The 26,218-nt window shown below is 36.9% G+C and overlaps 1 protein-coding gene across 6 annotated transcripts in view; it reads left to right on the plus strand.

The window, feature by feature from the left end:
* UBR3 (ubiquitin protein ligase E3 component n-recognin 3) overlaps positions 1 to 26,218 on the plus strand; it is a 244,688-nt gene that overhangs the window by 57,113 nt on the left and 161,357 nt on the right. For all 6 annotated transcript variants that reach the window (XR_005790352.1, XM_040475345.1, XM_040475340.1 and 3 more), the window contains exons 6-8: positions 17,033 to 17,099; positions 23,944 to 24,074; positions 25,609 to 25,837. Coding sequence is in view for 5 of the 6 variants with exons in the window: in XM_040475345.1 (XP_040331279.1) it covers positions 17,033 to 17,099; positions 23,944 to 24,074; positions 25,609 to 25,837 (427 nt within the window). In the remaining variant the exon portion in view is untranslated. The remainder of the gene's footprint in view (positions 1 to 17,032; positions 17,100 to 23,943; positions 24,075 to 25,608; positions 25,838 to 26,218) is intronic.

Raw genomic sequence — 26,218 nt, forward strand, 5'->3', positions numbered from 1 at the left:
CTGTCTCTCTCTCTCCCAAAAATAAATAAACGTTGAAAAAAAAAATTTCTTTAAAAAAAAAATAAATAAATAAAAAAAATAAAAATGAAGAAACAGATTTGGAACTATAACAGCAGCAAGATTTCTATTTGTAAAGTTTTATTTGAATGAGGGTATATATTGCAGTCTACTTAAAGTATATTATTCATACAAGTTGTGTCAGATATTTGTCCCCGCTGTCCCTAGAGTAACAGAACATTATGTACTCAGCAGTGCTATTTATACACATGACATTCTTCATGCTACTTACTACTACTTATTCTTTTTTTGTATAGCTCATATGAAATAGGAGTAGAAAATGTTGTTTGTGTTGTATGCCACTGAAAAGAAAATAAGCACATTTAACTTTACAGAGTATTTTTAAATTTATATTTGTATTTTTTGTTTACATTTATTTATAACCATCAGATAATTCAGTTCAAAAGAATTATCTCTGTAATATATGTACCTGGGTCTAATTAAAGAATTTATCAGAGAAAATAGTATCTTTTAGATGAAGATAACGTTGTAAGGAAAGATTATATTCACTGTGGCCATTACCATAGCAGTGTCCATTTATCTGTATGCAGTGACCAGATCATTAATTTCTGTGGCATTGACGTACTTAGCTGTTCATACAAATGAAAACATTTAAGACACTTTTCCCTCTGTGAAACTGTAAAAATATGAAAAATTGAAATATAGAAAAAAGTATAAAAAAAGAAAACATTTACCTTCAGCTGTACCATCCAGAGATAACCATTGTTGATTTGTTTTTTTGCTTCTAGTTCTTTTTTCTTCTTACTCTTATATAATTGAGAAATAATCACCCAGCAAAATAAGTTACTATATAAATGTGTTCTCAATACTCTTGCCTTTATTCAAGACAGAATCCAAATGAACAGTTAAAAAAACGAATTTGTCAAACTGTAGCAAAAACAGGATTATTGAAATTGAAAGTCAGAGTTGCTTTTCATAAATTAATAGGTAAGGGAAAAAATTAGTTTTGGAGGTGTAAGAGTGGGGTAGGGAATCATAGAAACTTTTGGTTGGGAAGGCCTTAGAAATGTCTATTGTATTTCTTTTCCAGTGCAGGAATTGATTTTACAACATTCCTGATAGTTGGTAAGCCTTTTCATAAACACATCGAGTGATAGGTAGTTTACCTAGTTCTGAGGCAACTTGTTCTTTTGTTTGATAGCTCTAATTATTAGGAAGTTCTTCTCAATACTGTGCCAAAATTCTATAATTTTCACACATTTCTTATTTTTTCCTGTAGAAAGATGTTTGTTTTTACTTACATAAGATGCCTCTTTAAATATTTAGCTTTAGTTATTTAATATTCTCTGCTGTACATACCTTTTTTTTTTTTAACCTATTCACTCCCTTTTAAATCTGTGATCTAATTCAGTATACAATCATAGGCTATCTTTCAATAAGCATACTGTTTGTTAAAGTCTCAAGTTTTTTTTTGTTAGCCTTCTAGCAGCTGTGCTAGACTGTTCACAGGAGCCCAGTGGTGAAAAATAAAATGCTTAGGTTTGACCCTCTCACTCCCCAACACTTAAAGCTGACAAGTTAGAGTTTCCTCTCTGCTTTGTATTTGTAGAATTGATTTAAAGTAAACAATCTGATTGTAGTGGCTTACTTAAATCTTTATTTCATTTTATTGTTCTAGCCCCTCAGGATCTTTGGATTTTAGTTTTATAACCTGCTATGTTAAATATTACTTTTAGCCATGTATATTCTTTTTTTTTAATTTAAATTTTAACTTACAGTGCAGTATTGGTTTCAGGAATAGAACTTAGTGATTCATCACTTACATATAACACCCAGTGCTCAACATGACACGTGCCCTCCTTAATACCTGTGACCCATTTAGCCCATCCCCCCACCCACCTCCCAACATCAACTCTCCATTTGTTCTCTATAAAGAGTCTCTTATGGTTTGTTTGCCTCTCTCTCCCTTTCTCCCCCTCTCCCTCATCTGTTTTGTTTCTTAAATTCCACGTATGAGTGAAATCATATGATATTTGTCTTTCTTTGATTTGTTTTGCCTAATACATTCTGGCTTCATCCACATTGTTGCAAATGACAAGATTTCATTCTTTTTGATGGCTGAGTAATATTCCATTGTATTTATACACCACATCTTCTTTATCCATTCATCAGTTCCTGGGCATTTGGGCTCTTTTCATAGTTTGGCTATTGTTGTTAATGCTGCTATTAACATTGGGGTGCATGTACCCCTTTAAATCTGTATTTTTGTATCCTTTGGGTAAATACCTAATAGTGTGATTGTTGTATCCTGGGGTAGTTCTATTTTTAACTTAAAAAATTTTTTTTAAGTTATTTTTTTAATGTTTATTTTATTTTATTTTATTTTACTTTATTTTATTTATTATTATTTTTTTAAGACAGAAAAACAGAGTGTGAGCAGGGGAGGGGCAGAGAGAGATGGAGACACAGAATCTGAAGCAAGCTCCAGGCTCTGAACTGTCTGCACAGAGCCCATTGTGGGGTTTGGACTCACAAGCTATGAGATCATGAACTGAGCTGAAGTCACAGGCTTAACTGACTGAGCCATTCAGGCACCCCTATTTTTAACTTTCTGAGGAACCTCCTTGCTGTTTTCTGGAGTGGCTTGCACCAGTTTGCATTCCTGCCAACAGTGTAAGGGGGGCCCCCCTTTCTCCTCATCCTTGCTAATATCTGTTGTTTCCTGTGTTGTTAGTTTAAGCCATTCTGACAGGTGTGAGTTGGTATCTCATTGTGGTTTTGATTTGTATTTTCCTGATGAAGAGCGATGTTGAGCATCTTTTCATGTGTCTGTTAGCCCTCTGGATGTCATCTTTGAAAAAGTGTCAGTTCATGTCTTTTGCCTCTCTCTTAACTGTGTTGTTTTTTGGGTGTTGAGTTTGATAAGTTATTTGTAGATTTTAAACACTAACCCTTTATCAGATACTCATTTGCAAATATCTTCTCCCATTCTAGGCTGCTTTAGTTTTGTTGATTGTTTCTTTAGCTGTGCAGAAGCTTTTTATCTTGATGAAGTCCCAATAGTTCATGTTTGCTGTTGTTTCCCTTGCCTTCAGCGACATGTCTAGTAAGAAGTTGCTCTCTGGCTGAAATCAAAGAGGTTTCTGCCTGTGTGATCCTCTAGGATTTTGATGGTTTCCTGTTAGGTCTTACATCCATGTTGAGTTTATTTTTGTGTATGGTGTAAGAAAGTAAGTGGTCCAGGTTCATTCTTCTGCATGTCATTGTCCAGTTTTCCCAACCCCATTTGTTGAAGACACTGCCTTTTTCATTGGGTATTCTTTCCTGCTTTATTGATGATTAGTTGACCATATAGCTGTGGGTCCATTTCTGGGTTTCTATTCTGTTCCATTGATCTGTGTGTCTGTTTTTGTGCCAATGCCATACTGTCTTGATGCCCACAGCTTTCTAATATAGCTTGATATCTGGAATCATGAAACCTCCTATTTTGTTTTTCTTTTTCAGGATAGCTTTGGCTATTCAGGGTCTTTTGTGCTTCCATACAAATTTTAGGGTTGGTTGTTCTAGCTCTGTGAAAAATGCTGATGGTATTTTTATAGGGATTGCATTAAATGCGTAGGTTGCTTTAGGTAGTAGTATAAACATTTTAACAGTGTTTGTTCTTCCAACCCATGAGCATGGAATGCTTTTCCATTCTTTGTGTGCTCTTTAATCTCTTTCATAAGTGTTCTATAGTTTCAGATCTTTTATTTTTTTGTTTTTAATTTAAATCCAAGTTAGTGTAATAGTGATTTCGGGATGGAATTTAGTGATTCATCATTTGTATATAATACCCAGTGCTCATCCTAACAAGTGTCCTTCTTAATGCCCCTGTCCCATTTAGTCCATCCCCCCACCCAGCACCCTTCCACCAACCCTCAGTTTGTTCTCTGTGTTAAGAGTCTCTTACGGTTTGTCTCCCTCTCTGTTTTAATATTATTTTTGCTTCCCTTCCCTTATGTTCATCTGTTTTGTATCTTAAATTCCACAAAAGAGTGAAATCATATGATATTTGTCTTTCTCTGACTAATTTCGCTTAGCATAATACCCTCCACTTCCATCCACGTTGTTGTAAATGACAAGATTTCATTCTTTTTGATCGCCGAGTAATATTCCATTGTACCTATGATGGAATACACATCTTCTTTATCCATTCATCAGTCAGTGGACATGTGGGCTCTTTTCCATACTTTGGCTATTATAGATAGTGCTGCTATAAACATTGGGGTGCACGTGCCCCTTCAAAACAGCATTCCTGTATTTTTTTTTTTTAATTTTCAATGTTTGTTTGTTTGTTTGTTTGTTTATTTATTTATTTATTTATTTATTTATTTTTTTAACGTTTTATTTTTTTGGGGACAGAGAGAGACAGAGCATGAACGGGGGAGGGGCAGAGAGAGAGGGAGACACAGAATCGGAAACAGGCTCCAGGCTCTGAGCCATCCGCCCAGAGCCTGACGCGGGGCTCGAACTCACGGACCGCGAGATTGTGACCTGGCTGAAGTCGGCCGCTTAACCGACTGCGCCACCCAGGCGCCCCTCAATGTTTATTTATTTTTGAAGGAGAGAGAGACAGAGCATGAGCCAGGGAGGGGCAGAGAGAGAGGGAGACACAGAACCCGAAGCAGTCTCCAGGCTCTGAGCTGTCAGCACAAAGCCCAATGTGGGGTTCGAACTCACGGACTGTGAGATCTTGACCTGAGCCAAAGTCGGATGCCCAACTGACTGAGCCACCCAGCCGCCTAGCATTCCTGTATTCTTTGGACAAATACCTAGTAGTGCAATTGCTGGGTCATAGGGTAGTTCTATTTTGAATTGTTGAAGAACCTCCATACTGTTTTCCAGAGTGGCTGCACCAGTTTGCATTGCCAGCAGCAGTGTAAAAGAGTTCCTCTTTCTCTGCATCCTTGCCAACATCTGTTTTTGCCTGAGTTTTTTATTTTAGCCATTCTGACAGGCGTGAGGTGGTATCTCATTGTGGTTTTGATTTGTATTTCCTGACGATGAGTCATGTTGAGCATTTTTTCATGTGTCTGTTAGCCTTCTGGATGTCTTCTTTGGAAAAGTGTCTATTCATGTCTTTTTCCTGTTTCTTCACTGGATTATTTGTTTTTTGGGTGTTGGGTTTGATAACTTCTTTATGGATTTTGGATATTAACCCTTTATCAGATATGTCATTTGCCAATATCTTTTCCCATTCTGTCAGTTGCCTTTTCGTTTTGCTGATTGTTTCCTTTGCTGTGCAGAAGCTTTTTGTCTTGATGAGGTCCCAGTAGTTCATTTTTGCTTTTGTTTCCCTTGCCTCCGGAGACATGTCAAGAAGTTGCTCCAACTGAGGTCAAAGAGGTTTTTGCTTGTGTTCTCCTCTAGGATTTTGATGGTTTCCTGTCTTAGGTCCGGGTCTTTCATCCATTTGAGTTGATTTTTGGGTATAGTGTAAGAAAGTGGTCCAGGTTCTTTTTTCTGGATGTTGCTGTCCAGTTTTCACAACACCACTTGCTGAAGAGACTCTTTTGTCTATTGGATATTCTCTCCTTCTTTATCAAAGATGAGTTGGCCATACATTTGTGGGTCTATTTCTGGGTTCTCTATTCTGTTCCATTGATTTATGTGTCTGTTTCTGTGCCAGTACCATAATGTCTTGATGATTACAGCTTTGTTATACAGCTTGAGGTCTGGAATTGTGATGCCTCCAGCTTTGGTTTTCTTTTTCAGGATTGCTTTGGCTATTCAGGGCCTTTTCTGATTCCATACAAATTTTAGGTTTGTTTGTTCTAGGCCTGTAAAGAATGCTGGTGTCATTTTGATAGGGATTGCATTGAATATGTAGATTGTTTTGGGTAGTATCATGTTCTTCCAATCCATGAGCATGGAATGTTTTGCCATTTTTTTTGTCTTCTTCAATGTCTTTCATAACCTTTATCTGTAGTTTTCAGTGTATAGATTTTTCACCTCTTTTGTTAGGTTTATTCCTAGGTATTTTATGTTTTTTGGTGCAATTGTAAATGCAATCGATTCCTTGATTTCTCTTTCTGCTGCTTCATTATTGGTGTATAGAAATGCAACTGATTTCTGTACATTGATTTTATATCCTGTAACCTTGTTGAATTCCTGTATCACTTCTGGCAGTTTTTTGGTGAAGTCTTTTGGGTTTCCCACATAGAGTATCATGTCATCTGTGAAGAGTGGAAGTTTAACTTCCTCCTTGCCAATTTGGATGCTAATTTGTTTGATTTGTTGGATTGCTGAGGATAGGACTTCCAATACTATGTTGAATAGCAGTGGTAAGAGTGGACATCCTTGGTTTGTTCCTGAACCTTAGGGGGAGAGCCCTCAGTTTTTCCCCATTGAAGATGGTATTAGCTGTGGGTCTTTTGTATAATGCTTTGATGATCTTTTGGTATGATACTTCTATCCCTACCTTCTTGAAGGTGTTTATCAGGAAAAGATGCTGTTTTTTTTTTTTTTTTTTTTTTTTTTTTTGCCAGATGCTTTCTCTGCAACTACTGAGAAGATCATGTGGTTCTTTTTCTTTCTTTTATTAATGTGATGTATCACATTGCTTGATTTGCAGATATTGAACCAGCCCTGAATCCTAGCAATAAAACCCACTTGATTAAGTGGATTAATCCCACTTAATGTATTGCTGGGTCTGGTTTACTAGTGTCTTGTTGAGAATTTTTGCATCCATGTTCATTAGGGAAATTGGTCTGTAGTTCTCCTTTTTTAGTGGGGTCTTTGTCTTGGTTTTGGAATCAGGGTATTGCCTCGTAGAATGAATTTGGAAGTTTTCCTTCCATTTCTGTTCTTTTTGGAACAGCTTCAAAAGAATGGGTGTTACTTCTTTTTTAATTTTTAAAAAATGCTTATTTATTTTTGAGACAGAGACAGCACACGAGTTGGGGAGGGGCAGAGAGAGAGGGAGACGCAGAATCTGAAGTGGGCTCCAGACTCTGAGCTGTCAGCACAAAACCTGATGTGGGGCTTGAACCCACGAACCGTGAAATCATGACCTGAGCTGAAGTCAGATGCTTAACAGACTGAGCCACCCAGGCGCCCCATCTCTTCTTAAAATGTTTGGTAGAATTCTCCTGGAAAGCCATGTGGCCCTGGATTCTTATTTTTTGGGAGATTTTTGATTACTGATTGAATTTCTTTACTGGTTATAGGTCTGTTCAAATTTTCTATTTCTTCCTGTTTCATTTTTGGTAGTTTTATATGTTTCTAGGAATTTGTCCATTTCTTTCAGATTGCCCAATTTGTTGGCATATAATTGCTCATAATATTCTCTTATTGTCTGTATTTCTGCAAGGTTGGTTGTAATCTCTTTCATTTGTAATTTTATTTATTTAAGTCCTTTTTTTCTTTTTATCAATCTGGCTAGGGGTTTAAAGAACCCTTCTTTCAAAGAACCATCTGCTGGTTTCATTGTTCTGTTTTTTTGATTTCAATATCGTTGATTTTCTGCTCTAATCTTTATTTTTTCCCTTCTCTGCTGGTTTTGGGCTTTATTTGCTGTACTTTTTCCAGCTCTTTTAGGTGCAAGATTAGGTTATGTATTTGAGACCTTTCTTCCTTCTTTAGGAATGCCTGGATTGCTGTATACTTCCCTCTTATGATCACCTGTGTTGCATCCCAGAGGTTTTGGGCTGTCGTGTTTTCATTTTCATTGGCTTCCATGTACTTTTAAATTTCCTCTTTAATTCCTCGTTAGCCCATTCATTCTGTAGTAAGATGTCCTTTAATCTCCAAGTATTCATGGCCTTTCCAAATTTTTTTCTTGTGGTTGATTTCAAGTTTCATAGTGATGTGTTCTGAAAATATGCAAGGTGTGATCTTGATCTTTTTTGTACTTGTTGAGGGCTGATTTGTGACCCAGTATGTGATCTATTCTGGAGAATGTTACATGTGCACTGGAGAAGAATATGTATTCTGCTGCTTTAGGATGAAATGTTCTGAATATATTTGTTAAGTCCATCTGGTCCAGTGTGTCATTCAAGGTCATTCTTTCCTTGTTGACTTTCTGCTTAGATGATCTGTCCATTGCTGTATGTGGAGGTCTTGAACTCCCCTATTATTATGTTATTATTATCAGTGAGTTTATTTATGTTTGTGATTAATTGATTTATGTATTTGGGTGCTTTCATGTTGCAGGCATAAATATTTTCAAGTCTTAGATCTTCTTGGTGGATAGGCCCCTTAATTATGGTATGATGCCCTTCTTCACCTCTTGTTAAACAGTCTTTATTTTAAAATCTAGTTTGTCTCGGGGCGCCTGGGTGGCTCAGTCGGTTAAGCATCCAACTTCGGCTCAGGTCATGATCTCGCGGTCTGTGGGTTCGAGCCCCGCGTCGGGCTCTGTGCTGACAGCTCAGAGCCTGGAGCCTGTTTCAGATTCTATGTCTCCCTCTTCCTCTGACCCTCCCCTGTTCATGCTCTCTCTCTTTCTGTCTCAAAAATAAATAAATGTTAAAAAAAAATTTTTTTTTAAATCTAGTTTGTCTAACAGAAGTTTGGCTACTCCAGCTTCCTTTTGACGACCATTTGCATGATAGATGGTTCTCCATCCCCTTACTTTCAATCTGCAGGTGTCTTTAGGTCTAAAATGTGTTTCTTGTAAGCACCATATAGATGGGTCTTGTTTTCTTATCCATTCTGATACCTTATGTCTTTTTTTTTTTTATGTTTTTAACTTGTTTTATTTTTTATTTTTTTAAAATTTACATCCATATTAGTGTATAGTGCAACAATGATTTCAGGAGTAGATTCCTTAGTGCCCTTTACCTATTTAGCCCATTCCCCCTCCCACAATCCCTCCCGTGACCCTCTGTTTGTTCTCCATATTTATGAGTCTCTTCTGTTTTGTTCCCCTCCCTGCTTTTATATTATTTTTGTTTCCCTTCCCTTATGTTCATCTGTTTTGTCTCTTAAAGTCCTCATATGAGTGAAGTCCTATGATTTTTGTCTTTCTCTGACTAATTTCAGTTAGCATAATACCCTCCAGTTCCATCCACGTAGTTACAAATGGCAAGATTTCATTCTTTTTGATTGCCGAGTAATACTCCATTACACACACACACACACACACACACACACACACCACATCTTTATCCATTCATCCATCGATGGACATTTGGGCTTTTTCCATACTTTTACTATTGTTGATAGTGCTGTTTTCCGTATTGCTGATTCGCTGCTCTGCTTCGTCCATCCTTGTTGTCGTGGCCTCCTTTCTTGCTATAAACGTGGGGTGCATGTGTCCCTTTGAAAGAGCATACCTGTATCCCTTGGATAAATGCCTAGTAGTGCAATTGCTGGGTCATAGTGTAGTTCTATTTTTAGCTTTTTGAGGAACCTCCATACTGTTTTCCAGAGTGGCTGCACCAGCTTGCATTCCCAACCCTATGTCTTTTGATTGGAGTGTTTAGTCCATTGACATTTAGAGTGAGTACTGAAAGATACAAATTTAGTGCCATCGTGTTGCCTGTAGAGTTAGTGTTTCTGGTGATGTTCTCTGGTCCTTTCTGGTCTTTGTTGCTTTTGGTCTTTGTTTTGTTTCTTTTTTTCTCCACTTAAAATTTCTTGCAGGCTCTTTAGTGGTTATAAATTCTCTTAGTTTTTTTTGACTGGGAAACTCTTTATTTCTCCTTCTATTTTGAATGATAGCCTGCTGGATAAAGAATTCTTGGCTGCATATTTTTCTGATTCACCACATTGAATATATCTCCCACTCCTTTCTTGCTTGCCAAGTTTCTGTGGATAGGTCTGCTGCTAACCTGATCTGTCTTCTCTTCTAGGTTAAGGACTTTTTTTCCCTTTTTGCTTTCATAATTCTTTTCTTGTCTGTGTATTTTATGAATTTGACTATGATACAACCTGATGATGGTCGGTTTTTATTAAATCTAATGGCATTCTCTGTGCTTCTTTGATTTTGATGTCTTAGTCATTCCCCAGATTAGGAAAGTTTTCTGCTATAATTTGCTCACATTAAACCTTCTGTTCCTTTTTCTCTCTCTTCATTTTCTGAGATTCCTATGATTCGGATGTTATTCCTTTCTAATAAGTCACAGAGTTGTATTGTGGTCTTTTGCCTTTTTTCCCCTCTTTTTTTCCTGCTCCATAATACTGTTTTCTGTATTGCTGAGTCACTGCTCTGCTTCGTCCATCCTTGCCTTCGTGGCATCCATTCTTGCTTGCATCTCGGTTATAGCATTTTTAATTTTGTCTTGACTAGATTTTACTTGTTTTGTCTCTGCAGAAAGGGATTCTATGGTTTTTTCCAACCCTAGTTAGTATTCTTATTATCATGGTTCTAAATTCTAGTTCAGACATCTTGCTTATATCTGTGTTGATTAAGCTCCTGGCTGTCATTTTTTCTTGTTCTTTATTTTGGGGTAAATGGGTGAATTCCTTCATTTTTTCATTTTGGAGGAACTAAAAATTAATAAAATTAAAAAAGTTAAAAACAAAACAAAAAATCAAACAAGGGAAGCTAGATCCTAGGTGTGTTTTGGTCAAGAAGTTGAAAGAAGCTTGATAGAATAGAGAAAAAAGACAGAAAAGAAAAAACAGGTAAGAAAATATTTAAAAATTAAAAATTTTATGGGGTGCCTGGGTGGCTCAGTTGGTTAAGTGTCTGACTGGGTGGCTCAGGTCATGCCCTCACGGTTCATGGGTTTGAGCCCCGTGTCAGGCTCTGTGCCTTCAGCTTGCAGCCTTGAGCCTTTTTCAGATTCTGTGTCTCCCTCTTTCCTTGCCCCTCCCCCACTCAAACATGTGCCCTCTCTTTCTCCCTCAAAAATAAATAAACACTAAAAAATTGTATATAATAAAATAGAATAAAATGAACTAAGGGAAATGAAACAGTAAAAATTTCAAAAAATAATGAAAAAAAATAAAAAAATTAAAAAAAGAAAATAAAAATAAAATTCTTTATTTCTTTATCCAAGACTAAGGAAAGAATGGGGGAAAAAAAAAAAACCCAAGAAAAACAATTTAAACAAAATCAGAAGCAACAAAAACCCAAAAACAAAACCACAACAACCTAAATAAATGAACAAGCAAACAGAATGAAACCCGAAGGAAGTTACACCCAGGTTACCCTGGATTTCAAACTATGTAGTAATCTATAGTCCATAGTAAGCAGGAGGAGGGACTTGTGTGGTCTTCTAGGGGATGTGCTTGGAGGGTGCAGTTGGGTGGGGCTTGGTGTAATGACTCTGTTTTTCACTAGGTGGCACTGCTTAGCTTGCTGGGATGATTAGTGTGGCTTGTGCTAGAGAGGTGGAAATGGCTTCACCCAGCTCCCTTGTCTCTGGCATAGGAACTTCGCATTCTCACTGACTCATGATCAAGCACCCCTCCTCCTTTGTCTCAGGCCTCCCTCTACTCCCTGCCCCTACCCTGTCCATATCCAATCCATCTGCCTGCCAGGAAGTACCTCCCTCCAGAGTTTTATCTTAGGTGGGGTTGCGTTTCAAAACCCCACACTCCAGAGGCCCTTGCTGCTTGGACTTGTGCCAAATCTCTGGTGCAAGATCTCGCTGAGCAATGGCTGGGTGCCAGCTTGCTCCAGAAAATGTGATTGTGTAGTGACAGAGTTTCAGAGATTATGGCAAATCACAACACAGCCGGAGCCAGGTTTCTCCGCACTCTGGTGTCTTTGTCCCAATAGTAGCAAACATGGCTGCTCTCTGGGGTCTTCTGGGATCTTTGCCTTTGGTGAAGCCATATGACCTCTATCAGATGCCCTCCAAGGGGGGAACTGCTTCTCCCCATGTGGCACACTGACCCCGCAGACCTTGCTGCCTGCTTCTGGGGATTTGCCCTACTTCCTCACCAGAACACCACCAAGCACTGAGCTCCAAACTGTCAGACTCTGCTCTCCAGTGTTTTATAGGATCCTGGTGGTATTGAAACCCTCTCCTTTCTTCCCATCAGTGGTTTTGGGGAACAAGTTGCTTGTTCAGTCCCCTGTGAGTGTTTTCACTTCTTTCTCTCTCACTCCTGCTACTTTTGGGAAGTGTTTTTTCCTGCACTCTCCTAATGTGCTTCATTCTCCACCTTTGTCTGTCTTCTTTCCAAAAAAACCCAGCTGTTTATCCTTCTCAGCTTTTCTCTCTCCCAGTTCACCTCTCTGCACTGTGTCCCTGCCGAGTTCTGTGGCTCAAGTCATGCAGATAGTTGTGTTCATCCTCAAATTAATTTCCTAGAGTGCAAATGGTTTGGTGCTGATCTAGCTGCGTTTTAGGAATGAGGCAAGCTGAGGGTCTTTGTGCTGCTCTGCCACCTTCTCATGGCCTCCGGATTTTGTACTTCTTTAGTTAGGTTTATTCCTGGGTATCTTATTGGTTTTAGTGCCATTGCAAATGGGATTAATTCCTTGATTTCTTTTTCTGCTGCTTTGTTATTGGTGTATAGAAATGCAGCAGATTTCTGTAAATTGATTTTATATTCTGTGACTTTGATGAATTCATGTATTAGTTCAATTTTTTGATGGAGTCTTTTGGTAGCCCAATAACAATCTTTGGGTATTGTTTTAAGTGGTTGTTAATTTACCTGACTTCTTTTTATGGAGCTCACATGTTTTTCATCTGTCTACTAAATCTAAGAGAGAAAGGAATAGAGGTTAATTTGGATTGAGAAACCACCTGTAAATTTTTCAGACTGGGAGTTTGAATCTGGGTTTTTATGGATCTTATTATCTCATTTTGGACATACACATATTTTGTGTCTGAAACACATGTAGCAGTGTTGTCTACTTCTCTGCCCAGGGATTAGTTAAGATTTGGAAAGTGTTTCTGAGGGTTGCATAAATGCTGTTTGGATTGAGGTTGTACTGGATTTATTTCCTTCCTTGTCCATTAGACCATGATTTTCTCCCAGGGTTTTATATTGCTTCCTCATGGATAAATAGGGAGGAACTACAATTTACCATCATGAATTTGGGGTGTGTTGTGGTATTGTAGTCATGGTAACCGTATTCTCATCTTCCTTAATCCTGAAATTCTCACTACTGGGAGTTCTTCCTGTTGTTAAAAGTATTGTTTTTTTCTCAAAATAAAAATGTGGGATTTTTTTTTATTTTTTAATTTTTATTTATTTGTTATTTATTTTTTAAAATGTATATCCAAGTTAGCATATAGTGTAACAATGATTTCAGGAGTAGATTCCTTAGTGCCCCTTACCCATTTAGCCCATCCCTGCTCCCACAACCCCTCCCATAACCCTCAGTTCTCCATATTTATGAGTCTCTTCTGTTTTGTCCCCCTCCCTGTTTTTATATTATTTTTGTTTTCCTTCCCTTATGTTATCTGTTTTGTCTCTTAAAGTCTTCATATGAGTGAAGTCATATGATTGTTGTCTTTGTGACTGACTAATTTCACTTAGCATAATACCCTATCCATGTAGTTCCATCCATGTAGTTGCAAATGGCAAGGTTTCATTCTTTGTGATTGCTGAGTAATACTCCATTGTATATATGTACCACATCTTCCTTATCCATTCATCCATCGATGAACATTTGGGCTCTTTCCATACTTTGGCTATTGTTGGGGTGCATGTGCCCCTTCAAAACAGCATATGTGTATCCCTTGGATAAATACCTAGTTGTGCAGTTGCTGGGTCATAGGGTAGTTGTATTTTTAATTTTTTGAGGAACCTCCATACTGTTTTCCAGAGTGGCTGCACCAGTTTGCATTCCCCCCAAAAATGTGGGACTTAATAGATAACACAATAATCCATTATCTTGAGCAGGTTGTCACATTTTGGATTTGAAATCAGAAGTAGTATTTAAAACATTTATCTTGGGGCGCCTGGGTGGCTTGGTCGGTTGGACGTCCGACTTTGGCTCAGGTCATGATCTCATGGTCCGTGAGTTCAAGCCCCGCGTCGGGCTCTGTGCTGACAGCTCAGAGCCTGGAGCCTGCTTCCGATTCTGTGTCTCCCTCTCTCTCTGCTCCTCCCCAGTTCATGCTCTGTCTCTCTCTGTCTCAAAAATAAATAAACGTTAAAAAATAAAATAAAATAAAACATATTTATCTTTAAGTTATAATCCATAGTCATTGTTGAATAAATAGAAAGTATTAACAAAAATATAAAAAGTAATTTATTAGTCTATCACTTAGAGGTGACTTATTGTAAACCTCCGTATTCTACATTTTATATGTAGTATAATTTAATGGTTTCATGCTGTATATGCTGCTCTATAATATACTTTTATCACTAATGACAGTTTTGAACATTATAAGAATGAGTATATTTTAACAGTTTTATATGTATTTTATTAGTACTTAAATGGTTTCATACCCTATATGCTATTCTACATATCATGCTTTTCTCGTTTTTAATAATGATTTATGAAGACATATCTGGCCAAAATGAATTTAGAGCTCTAGCATTGTTGTTCTTCATAGAGTACAGGTGTAGTATAATTTATCTAATTCCCTGCCATTGGAAGTCAAAGATTCTTTCATTTTGCTTTTATAAATAACACTGTGATAAATAGTTATGCATATAGTCCTTATTCAGTTGTCTATTTCTTTAGGATAAATTCCTATAACTTAAACTTCTGTTACAATAATAAATAAAGGCTTTTGCTGTCTATTGGCAAATTGCCATTCAGAAAAATTATACTACTGTATACTTTTAGCAGTAATGTACAGGAATTTGCATTTTCTGGTACTCTTCGTATAATCTCCCTTCCTGGATGTATTTGCTATCTGTCTACCATGATGTGAATCCCAACTGGTCACTGTTTCCATAGTTTGTTGTTGTGTTTTTGTTCATGCTGTCTTTTCTTGGAATGGCTTTCCTCTCCTTTGCTTGGTTAATTTTACTTGTTTTTAGACTATAAGGTTGGGAAATTTATACAACTTTGTTATGCCATGACCATTGTTTGATTGAGGATACTCTTCTTATAGGAAGTTTATATTTGAAATTATGAAGTAATTCTAGCCTGGGTTATAAAATATGTTTTTCCAGATTTGTCTTTTCTCTCAAGATTGGGAGAACAGTTTTATAAGTGGCTGTTAGCTAAATCTCACACTTTAGAACCCTCTGGGCCCTCTGTCATGCTTTTATATTCTTGTGTCTTCTTTCCGCCTTTTAATGCTTGCAATTTCATTCTGGCCGAGTTACTCCAAGGGCAAATGAGGCTGGTAGAAGAGAAGGAGGAGACTGTAGTTTGACTTTCAGTACTGCTGCCAGGTAGATGGTCAGAGAGGACTGGCAAAAGTAGGGATTTACAGGGAGGGCATCCTGAAGTGGTCAGTAAATGCTGACTGAGCTAAGTGGTAACTTTGGAAGACCCCAGCTCTGAGGATGGATGCTAGATTTGCCAGATATCTGAAGTTAAGGCTATGGTATGTAGGCCAAGGAAGCCATACCTTGGCTAACAAGGAAGCCAGTAGATAAAACAGTAGCATGAAGCTAAGGTTACTTTTCTGCTTTGGAGATTTCATAATTGAGAAAGTATCTGGGAATTTGTACCACAGTTTAACCTGCCACCAACACAACACCATTGTTAGTACAACAGATTGTATAGAGAATACTACCACACATGTCTTTAGAATACCAGTTGGCTCCTATATGTTTGGAAAATAGGAGAAAGACATTAGTATAACATAGAGGTTTTGGATCCCTGTGTGGTCTTTCCTAGTTCAAGAGAGCTGGGATAATGGGGTAGAATCATCCTTTACCTGCATGGGAATAAACCTGAACTGTACTGTGAAGGCAGCAGGGACTTTTTCAGCAACATTTAAAGAAAATTAGAAATGTGCACTTGCATCCAGGGCTCCCTCTGCAAGAGGCATACCTCTAGCTTCACATTGGTTGCACTAGGAGTAGATTGCGGCTTCCTCTGCTCCTCTCACCTCTGTGTTGTCTTAGCTGGCTAGCTTCCCATTCTGCTGTGATGCAGTGGTAATATCCCCTGAGGCAGCCTAACACCACTCCAAGATATTTGTCTGGGCATCCAAATAATATCCCCAGGTACCTATTATTGCTTTTGTTACTTCTCTGGTTACAAAACTGAATAGGTTGTAAGTTGTCTGCCCCTCATCTCCCCCGCCCCCCCCCCCCCCCAGCTTTGTTATTTTTAATGGGAGGGTTTTTCAGGAATGAATATATCACATATAAGCAGAAATGCCTGTATTTCCTTTTTGGATTTTTTCTTAAGTATTTAAAATTTGTTATTATTACTTTTTAAACTATCAACTCTAGCTTTTAATGCACTGTGCTTATTTTTCAGAATTTTTTTTTTTTTTTTTAGAATTTGCTTTCTTAAACTCATCTTTTCTCTTAGATCCTTCAAAGCCTTTTCTCTATTCATTGTTTTAGCTCTCTTCCCCTTCTCTCCTTTCTTCCTGTATTAATCTTCTTCCCTTCTCCCCTTTACCTTTTTTGTGCATTTGATATTATGTTTCAAAGGTTAGTAATTTTTTTGTGTTTTGGAAATTTTTGATTTGGAATTTTTGGGTTTTGCAAGTCTGCCATTAAAAACACAGATTAAGGGGTGCCTGGGTGGCTCAGTCAGTTAAGCGTCTGACTTTGGCTCAGGTCATGATTTCTCAGTTTGTGAGTTCAAGCCCTGCGTTGGGCTCTGTGCTGACAGCTCAGAGCCTGGAGCCTGCTTCAGATTCTGTGTCTCCCTCTCTCTCTACCTCTAACCCACTCGCACTCTGTCTCTCTCAAAAATAAACAAACATTAAAAAAAAATTTTTTTAAGCACAGATTAAATTTAAGAGCTCTTGTATTTTAATACTAAGGATTTTCATTATATATTTTAATTATAATGCTAATTTTAAAGTAAAAGTATATTTTATTACGGTAAATACATAAAAGGAAAATGTGTTAATATTATGGAAGCATGCCTGTGTTATATATTTAACATAATTTATAAGCATATTTATATTTGTGTAAAATGTGTACATTCATGAATGGGACTGTACATGATGCTAATTTTGTTTTTCTCCAGGAGGATCAAGATGGGAGTCAAGGTCTGGGCAAGAGAAAGAGGGTCAAACTAAGCAGTAGCACCAAAGGTATTTATATTCGTTTTTTTCCTTGTATAAAAAGCTAAAAATATAAACCAAGAAACAGACTCTTAACTATAGAGAACAAACTGGTGATTGACAGAGGGGAGGTGGGTGTGGGGATGGATTAAATTGGTGATGGGGATTAAGGAGTACACTTGTGATGAACACTGGGTATTATATAGAAGTGTTGAATAACTGTATTGTACACCTGAAACTAATACTGCACTGTGTTAACTAACTGGAATTTAAATAAAAACTTTATTTAAATGTTTAAACATTAATTTAAAAATTTTTAATCATTAAGAACACTTATTGGCTAGCCATTTGGAAGAGAGTTATGTTTTTAGATTTGTCTAATGATGGAGAAAGTGTTGTTAGGGAGTGATTGTGGGGGACCTCAAAAGCAAATGAAACCCTTACTATCGGAATTTTGTTTCTTGTTTTTTTCATAAGACACGCATTATTATGTTTGAACCATAAAAACAAATGTTTTCATTGATTCTTTGATTTGGATCCAGTGTTTTTGGTGTAAAGTTTTAGTTTGATTTACGTCTTATTATAATCTGGAGTATGCAATTTCTAGAGTGAAAAAGGATGAACACAGAAGAGATGATGACAGAGAGGTGGGGGTGAGGGAGAGATTTAAAATGAATGGCACTTATTAAGGGTTGTTTAAAGGGGTGCCTGGGTGTCTCAGTTGGTTAAACTGCTGACTCTTGATTTGTGCTCAGGTTATGATCTCAGGGTTCATGAGTTTGAGCCCCGCATCGGGTTCTGTGCTGACAGCATGGAACCTGCTTTGAATTCTCTCTCCCTCTCTCTGCCCCTCCCCTGATCACGCATGCTGTCTCTCTTTCTCAAAATAAATAAATAACATTAAAAAAAAAGGGTTCAGTAAAGGTTCAGTATGTGTTTGCTCAAAGGAGGAAGTAGATATGTCTGTAGTGAGGAAATAGATTAATAATAATAATATTTTTAAAACTTTTTTGCATATGCTAGACGTAGTGCTAAGCACCTCACATTTCATTTAATTCTTAAAATCACCATATGAAGCAGTTTTTATTATTATTGTTATTATTGTTATGACTATTTTATGAATGAGGAAATGAAGGCATGTTAGAGATCACAGCTAATGGGAAGTAGTTCCTTAATTCAAGTCCCAGAGCTTAACCTCATAATCACTATGTTTTCTAGACCCTCACTAAAAGCTTTTCTAGAGTACTTGTTATAAGTTGATGGCCTGTGCTGTGAATTTTTGCCATGGATTTCCAAATACCAACGTGGTCTATATGCTGGGTTTGTATGCACTGTTAGAGAGTTTCCAGAGGTTATATTACTATTTTGATGAAAAGAATTTGTTAAATTACTATTTTGATGTATCTTGTAGAATATTTAGAACTGCTTGGGAAGGAATATTTAGAACTGCAGGCACTTTCAGTTGAGGCTCATTTTGTAAGTCTCTTCTGAGGTACTTATGCTGCTGCATTTAATTTCTAGTGGTGGGGACCCTTCAAGGTCCTTCTAGCCAGACTAAGATGACATGAGACAGATTGATAGGAGACAGTCAGATTTAATCGCTTATATATGGGGAATCCACACCAACATGGAAATTCCAGAGACAGGCGAAATACAGCATCTAGGTCATTTTGAACTAAGGAGAAGCGATTAGGGGTCTGGGACTTCAAAGAGAAGACTTGCAATTCACAGGAAGGGAAAAAGAGTAAGTACTTGATAAATGCATGTTTTCCGAGCCACTCAGAAACAATGGGACATAGAAGACTTTGATCAAACAAGTCTTGCTAGGTTCCTCCCTGTCTACTATACTTAGTTTATACCATAATGTAATTATCTTTGGTGATAGCTCTCTTCCTGGAGCAGATCTTCTATCTAAATTCTTTGTTTTAATTTTTTTTTTAACGTTTATTTATTTTTGAGACAGAGACAGAGCATGAATGGGGGAGAGGCAGAGAGAGAGGGACACACAGAATCTGAAACAGGCTCCAGAGCTGTCAGCACAGGGCCCGACACGGGGCTTGAACTCATGGATCGTGAGATCATGACCTGAGCCGAAGTCAGCTTCTTAACCGACTGAGCCACCCAGGCGTCCCCTATCTAAATTCTTTCTAGGTAGTTGCAGGGGTAGGTTTTCCTGAATCTGCTGGGTTTTGATTGCTGTTTGTTTGTTTGAGTATAGTTAAGACACAGTATATGTTAGTTTCAGGTATACAACTTAGTGATTTGTCAAGTTTGTACATTATGCTCTGTTCACCACAAGTGTGGCTGCCATCTGTCTGGTTACTTCACTATTACAATATCATTGACTGTATTCTGTATGGTCTGCTTTTTATTCCTGTGACTTACTCATTTCTTAACTGGAAGCCCATATCTATACATCTATCCTCTCTCCTTCACCCATTTGGTTCCCACCCCCCCACTCCCAGCACCTGTTCTGGCAGCTATCAATTTGTTCTGTATATTTGTAGGTCTGATTCTGCTTTCTTCTTCTTCTTCTTCTTCTTCTTCTTCTTATTCTTTTTCTTCTTTTTTTTCTTTTTTTTTTTTTTTTTTTTTTTTTTTTTAGATTTCACTTATGAGTGGAATCATATGGTATTTGTCTTTCTCAGTCTGGCTTATTTCAATTAACATTATACCCTGTAGGTCCATCCTCTTGTCTCAAATGGCATAATTTCATCATTTTTTATGGCTGCCTAATATTCTGTTGTGTGTATATATATCATATTTTCCTTATCCATTCATCTATTGATGGACACTTAGGTTGCTTCCATATCTTGGCTATTGTCAATAATACTGCAGTAAACATAGGGGTGCATATATCTTTTTAATGTCTGAAGGAAATTAGAAACTCATATGGCTGCCTGGCCCTTTGACTTGCCAGAGTTGTCTTTGTGTTTACCTGAGTTCTTGAGGTAACATCTGAATTGAAGCAGACTGTTAGGCACATACTTCAGTTTAAGCTTTAGGGATGCCCAGAAAAAAATACCTGTTATGGTGTAACATTGTTTTCCTTTGGTCAGACTTTGGCTGAAGATACTTTTTATGGAGACTTAAAGTTGGAGCTTATTTTATACCTGATTTTTTTCATATTTGAGATTGGATTGATTATCTTCTCTTCCTTCTTCCACTGGTGAGGAGTAGTACAGAGATTTAAGACTTGATCAGTTATCATTTTTGCCCTAATTATGTGCATGGAAGAAATAGCCATTTGAATTAGTAGAACCCCTGTTTTCAAAAAATGATTGTTGCTTTTGAAGATATTGGTAGTCCAGGGAGTGGTGTAGTTTTTGTAACAGTTTGGTTCAGTGGTTAGAAAGGGAGCTGAAAAGAAAATATGTAATGATAGGCAAGAGGTTGAAGCTCTGTGCTACACAAACTCACTGTGTATTCTCAAAACCTAAATTTTAAGGATGAGAAAACTGAGGCCTAGAAGGCCAAGTTTATTGGCCAAAATTATTAAGTTCCTGAGTTATAGAGCCTGGACTCTACTGTTTAATTAAAACCTTTACCTTACCCACAGATTTTCCACCACATAACTGATTGTTCAATTTTTTGTTTGTTTGTTTGTTTGTTTGGCTTAAGGTAGTTTTGGCATTGTAAAAGTCATGACAATTTAATCCAGATTTTAACGTAAATATGTAGTCCTACATAACTACTGGAAGCATTTCTTTTTTTTTTTTTTTTTCAACGTTTATTTATTTTTGGGACAGAGAGAGACAGAGCATGAACGGGCGAGGGGCAGAGAGAGAGGGAGACACAGACTCGGAAACAGGCTCCAGGCTCTGAGCCATCAGCCCAGAGCCCGACGCGGGGCTCGGACTCACGGACCGCGAGATCGTGACCTGGCTGAAGTCAGACGCTTAACCGACTGCGCCACCCAGGCGCCCTCTGGAAGCATTTGTAACCACATTTCCATAACATAGCACACAAAGCCCATCACACATGTTTTATTTTTTTGTTAAAAATTTTTACATTTTTTTTAATGTTTATTTTTGAAAGGGGGAGGGAGGAGGGAGAGAGAGAGGGAGACACAGAATCCTAAGCAGGCTCCAGGCTCTAAGCTGTCAGCACAGAGCCCAACGTGGGGCTCAAACCCATGAACCTCAAGATCATGACCTGAGCTGAAGTCTGACACTCAACTGACTGAGCCACCCAGGCACCCCACACATGTTTTAAATATCTGGGAGAAACTGACATCATCTATTTTAAGAACGACTGCAATGAAGACATTGTGGGCTTTTTCTTTGCTTTTTGTCTGAAGATGAAAAAATTGAATTGTACACAACTGTAGCTATTTACATTTTAGTAGAAGCAGTAGCTTTTCTGGTTCATTTGGCTTGCTTTATTTATTTAAAACAAAGTTAATGTATCTTTCTTTTTAAATACTTGACATATAATAATTATGGTAGCTTCAGGCTTTCCTTTGACAATTGCAAACTTGCAGAGTCCTGTGAATTCTAAGATTAATACCACAAGTTTTTTTAGCTTTGCAAATATTTTTAGAAACACTTATCCGTGAAGGTTTTTAAATTTTTTTGGTAGTCTGTAAAATTTTCAATCATGTTAGTGCTAAATGAACTGTGCGAATTAAATTGGCATCAGCAATATGCTCTGGGTTACATTCTAATTTTAATTTCTAATCCTCATATTCCTGTCATCTGATTCACTTGGGCCCTAATTTTATTGCTTTTTTGGCTTTGAGTATGTCAGTGTGTGCTTTTGAATATATTTTACCTCAGTTTTTGCAAGACTGGTTTAGTTCTATTTTTAAATCATTGTCATCCTGTGAATGATCTAGTTCAGGAGGAAGAGATTTTGGTTTTACAAGTAGAAAATTCTGAGATTTAGAAAATAAAGAATTAAGTAGTTTCCATTAAGGGGATATATAGTATAATTGTATTTATATTTTTATCCCTGTTACATATTGCTTATACTAAAGGCACAGTGAAAGGGAGTTGGGGGATTGGGACATAACTTTTGCCTTTCTGCAGTTAAAATTGTCGTGTCTCCAGAATAATGAAATTGTATTCTGAAAATATTGGGTTACCAATTATTAATGAAAAAACTGGGTTAAAGTTATGTCTAGTAAGTACTGATTCAAGCTTGTTAAGCCTAGAATATTTTATAGAAGAATCAAGAGAGCGATGACATGCTTGTTGATGGCATGTGTATTGAGCGTACTGTTACATTTGCATACCTATGAGCTGAGGAGATGTGGTGTGACCACATTACTAAATAATAGAACTGTACCACTGAGGTAGGGCCAGTTGAAAAATGCTCCAAGATTACTCTGTAAGACAACTTGAACTATAATGTAGTTTGGGTCATTCCTGAGTATTTTAGTGCATGTGATTTTATTATTTTTAAATCTCTCATCTAACTCTAGTCCCTGTGTAAGCATCATCACTGAACCAATCCATTCCATTGACACTTGCTATGTCCTCTGAAATGTGCTTATGTGGACCTGATGATCCAGAGCAGTAGCCCAAGATTATTGGCTCCAGCAAAAATCAGTAGAATTTTCTTGTTCTTTTTCAGGGAAAGAAATTAGAGAAAGTGAGAGAAAGAAATAACCAAAGTATTAAAATATTCACTTCATTATATACCCACTGAGACCTTTCTGTTGACTAAGTGTGGCAAGGATGCAGAGATTAGCAGGAGACAAAGTAGCTCTCAAGGAGTGAGTAGCACTTCACCATAGAAATTGGCTGTCTAGTAGATAATTTTATCCTTTTTTGAATATTTTTATTTAAATGGGGCATCCAGGGGTGCCGGGGTGGCTCATTTGGTTAAGTGTCTGATGCTTGATTTCAGCTCAGGTCATGATTTCTCGCATGGTGAGGTCGAGCCCTGTGTGGAGCTCCACGCTCATGGCATGGAACCTGCTTGGGATTCTCTCTCTCTGCCCCTCACCTGCTCATTTGCTCTCTCTCTCTCTTAAAACAAATAAATAAACACACACAAATAAAAGGGGCATCCGTTTTCTTTCTGTCTTTCATGTTGGTTTATTTTTGAGGAGGGGGGCAGAGAGAGGGAGAGAGATTTCCAAGCAGGCTCCACATTGTTAGTGTAGAGCTGGACATGAGGCTCAATCTCAGGAACCGTGAGTTCATAACCTGAGCTGAAATCAAGAGTTCAACCTGAGTTGAAATCACTGAGCCACTCAGGCACCCCAGGGGGCACCACCCATTTTCTGTTTCTTCTGTGCGTGAAGAGGGCATCTTGAGTGCAGTGCAAGTAAGCATGTATAACACTCTTTATATTTGTTCTGGTATATTCTTTCCGGAAAAAAAGTGAGTGGTTCCATATACTAGAGTAAACAATACATTAGTAATTATTTCCTGCAGGAAAGTTAGTATTTCATTTATGAAGAACAATTTTAAAGAAATAAATTATTGAATTCTATAAAAATTTCTCCCCCTTTCTCTAAAAATTAAAAATCAAAAGATGTAATAATTTTGGGCTTTCTGGCTTTGATATTTTGTTTTTAGCTTAAAATTGTTATTACTGTAAATATTCAGTACCATGACTGTTCCATAATTATTTTGAATCTTAGAAACTTTAGATAAAGTGCTTATGTTTAAGGAGAGATAATTACTTATTTTTCTAGTACCTGCTTCCTATTAAAACATAAAGATTGAGTATTTTGCTATTTTATACTATGGAGATTATAGAAATCTAAATTGATGATGTCAGCATTATTGAATTAATGAAAAGGTATCCTTAATTTATATACATTCAGGTGTTTGAGGTTGATGGATTATTAATTATAGTAAGGTTTAAATGAGATGAACAACTTAAATCATTAGGTGATACGTTTTCTTTTTTTATGTAGATCAATCTATAATGGATGTTTTGAAACATAAAAGTTTTCTAGAAGAACTATTGTTTTGGACTATAAAGTATGAATTCCCTCAGAAGATGGTAACTTTCTTACTCAACATGCTTCCAGATCAAGAGTATAAGGTATCTACATTTTTTCCCTTTCTTTCTGAACTTTGCTCTCCTTTCTTTGCCTTTTCATTATGAAAAATCTTTTTGGTGTGTTTCTCAGCTGTGGCTTATTTTATTGTAGCTTTGAGGACTGATATAACACTAATAAAAAGCATTAGCTTCTTTTGTTGTCAAACAGGGTTTGCACAAAAAGCACAGGATCATAGCTCTGAGGCAAAGCAGCTTTACAGAACAGAATTCCTAAGGATAGTCTTTCTGCATGGAACTTGGTCCAAAGAGAATGCTGGGGGACAAAGACATAATTGCACAAGTAAATGTGTAGTTACAAATTGTAGTAAGTTCTCTAAAGGAGAGGTACAAGGTACTATGAGAATGTTTAAGGGGGCAACTGAATTTGGATTGTGGGGTTAGAGGGGCACTTGGCTGGCTCAGTTGGTAGAGCATGCTTGATCCTGGCGTCATGTGTTCAAGCCCCATGTTGGGTGTAGCGATTACTTAAAAAAATGTATTGTGGGGTTAGGTTTGGGAAAATCGTGGGGTTAGTAATTGCTAGCCATACTGTTAAAGACAGAACAGGTATTGACCTATATACGCATGTAGGTATTAAAGGCTCTAGTCCCAGAAGGTGTGGACCCACACCTGTGACTATCATGTAGTTATGGCAAAGTGACACAACTGCATGCATGAAAAGAAAATAAATTATGTTGTAGTAGTAGTAGTTGTTGTTGTTATTGTTTTTCATTGATTGATTGATTGCTGTAGTTCTTCTTATGGTTTAGATAATAAAGTCTCTTTAGGAGTTAAACTTTAATGAATAATGCCATTGCGTTGTGTCATTATACCCAGTTAAGAAAACAAGAGGAAATGTACATGTTACACAGAGGTTTTTTTTTTTTTTTATTTTTAATAATTTTTTAAGTTCATTGATTTTTTTTGAGAGAGAGAGAACCCCAAGTAGGATGCGGGGCTCCAATTCACAAACTGAGATCATGATCTGAGCCGAAACCAAGAGTCGGATGCTTAACCGACTGAGTCACCCAGGTGCCCCAGAAAGAGTATTTATTTAGTCATGTAGTGGTCAGCTTTCCAATCAAATAGCAGAATACATTTCTTTTGGAGTAATCACATTGACACCCTTGTTTTTTAGTTATATTACATCCTCTGGTATGGTTTTTAGCTGAGACTTTAGATTTTGTTGTTAAACAAAACAGTGACACCTATTTTGACATTAGCTAATTGATATTATTTGTAAGCAAAGTGAAAATTTGTGTTTTTAAATCATGGTATTTATAATTGCTCTAAAATTTTAATGATTTAAAATGGTAATTAAATTTTTTTTAACCATCCAAGTATTTTGCTAATGTTCCAAAAAAAAAAAAAAAAAAAAGAATGTGACTACCATTATCATTAAAATTACTTTTAAAATTATCTTGGGCGTCATCACAAGGTAATAATAGCTTTAAAGTGCTAACATAATGTATTGGAAAATGTGTTGTAAAACTCTAAACTATTGTGTTTTTTTCCCCCTATTTTAAAAAATTTACAGGTTGCTTTTACAAAAACTTTTGTTCAGCATTACGCTTTCATTATGAAAACACTGAAGAAGAGTCATGAATCCGACACAATGTCTAACAGAATTGTGCATATTAGTGTTCAGTTGTTCAGCAATGAAGAGCTAGCCAGACAGGTGACAGAAGAATGTCAGCTGCTGGATATTATGGTCACTGTGCTATTATACATGATGGAAAGTTGCCTTATTAAAAGTGAGCTACAAGGTAAACTCAGAATTATTTCACTAGTTTTATTATTGGTATACTTTGTGTAACTAGTCTTAAAAACCTCCTTATATACTTAAAATAACTTTAAAAATATTGTAAAATTATACGTCTTTGTTAAAGAATTTTTTTGAAAATTTTCAGCAAAGTTTAAAGACAAACTTTAAAATTAGTTATAGCTTAGTTATTTACAAACAGCTGTTAACATTTGGGGATATTTCTTTTCTGTCTTTTTGTGTGATAGGAGTGTATTTACAGATAGAAATAATACTTTAATATATGGTACAATACTTTAAAAATACACTACCATAGTGTACGTGTTGGGAACATGGTTTTTAATGATTGCAGTTACTAATATCATATGACTTTACCATAATTTAA

Source organism: Herpailurus yagouaroundi, unplaced genomic scaffold, assembly GCF_014898765.1.
Source record: "Herpailurus yagouaroundi ecotype Mexico unplaced genomic scaffold, PumYag 140, whole genome shotgun sequence".
Lineage (NCBI taxonomy): Eukaryota > Metazoa > Chordata > Mammalia > Carnivora > Felidae > Herpailurus > Herpailurus yagouaroundi.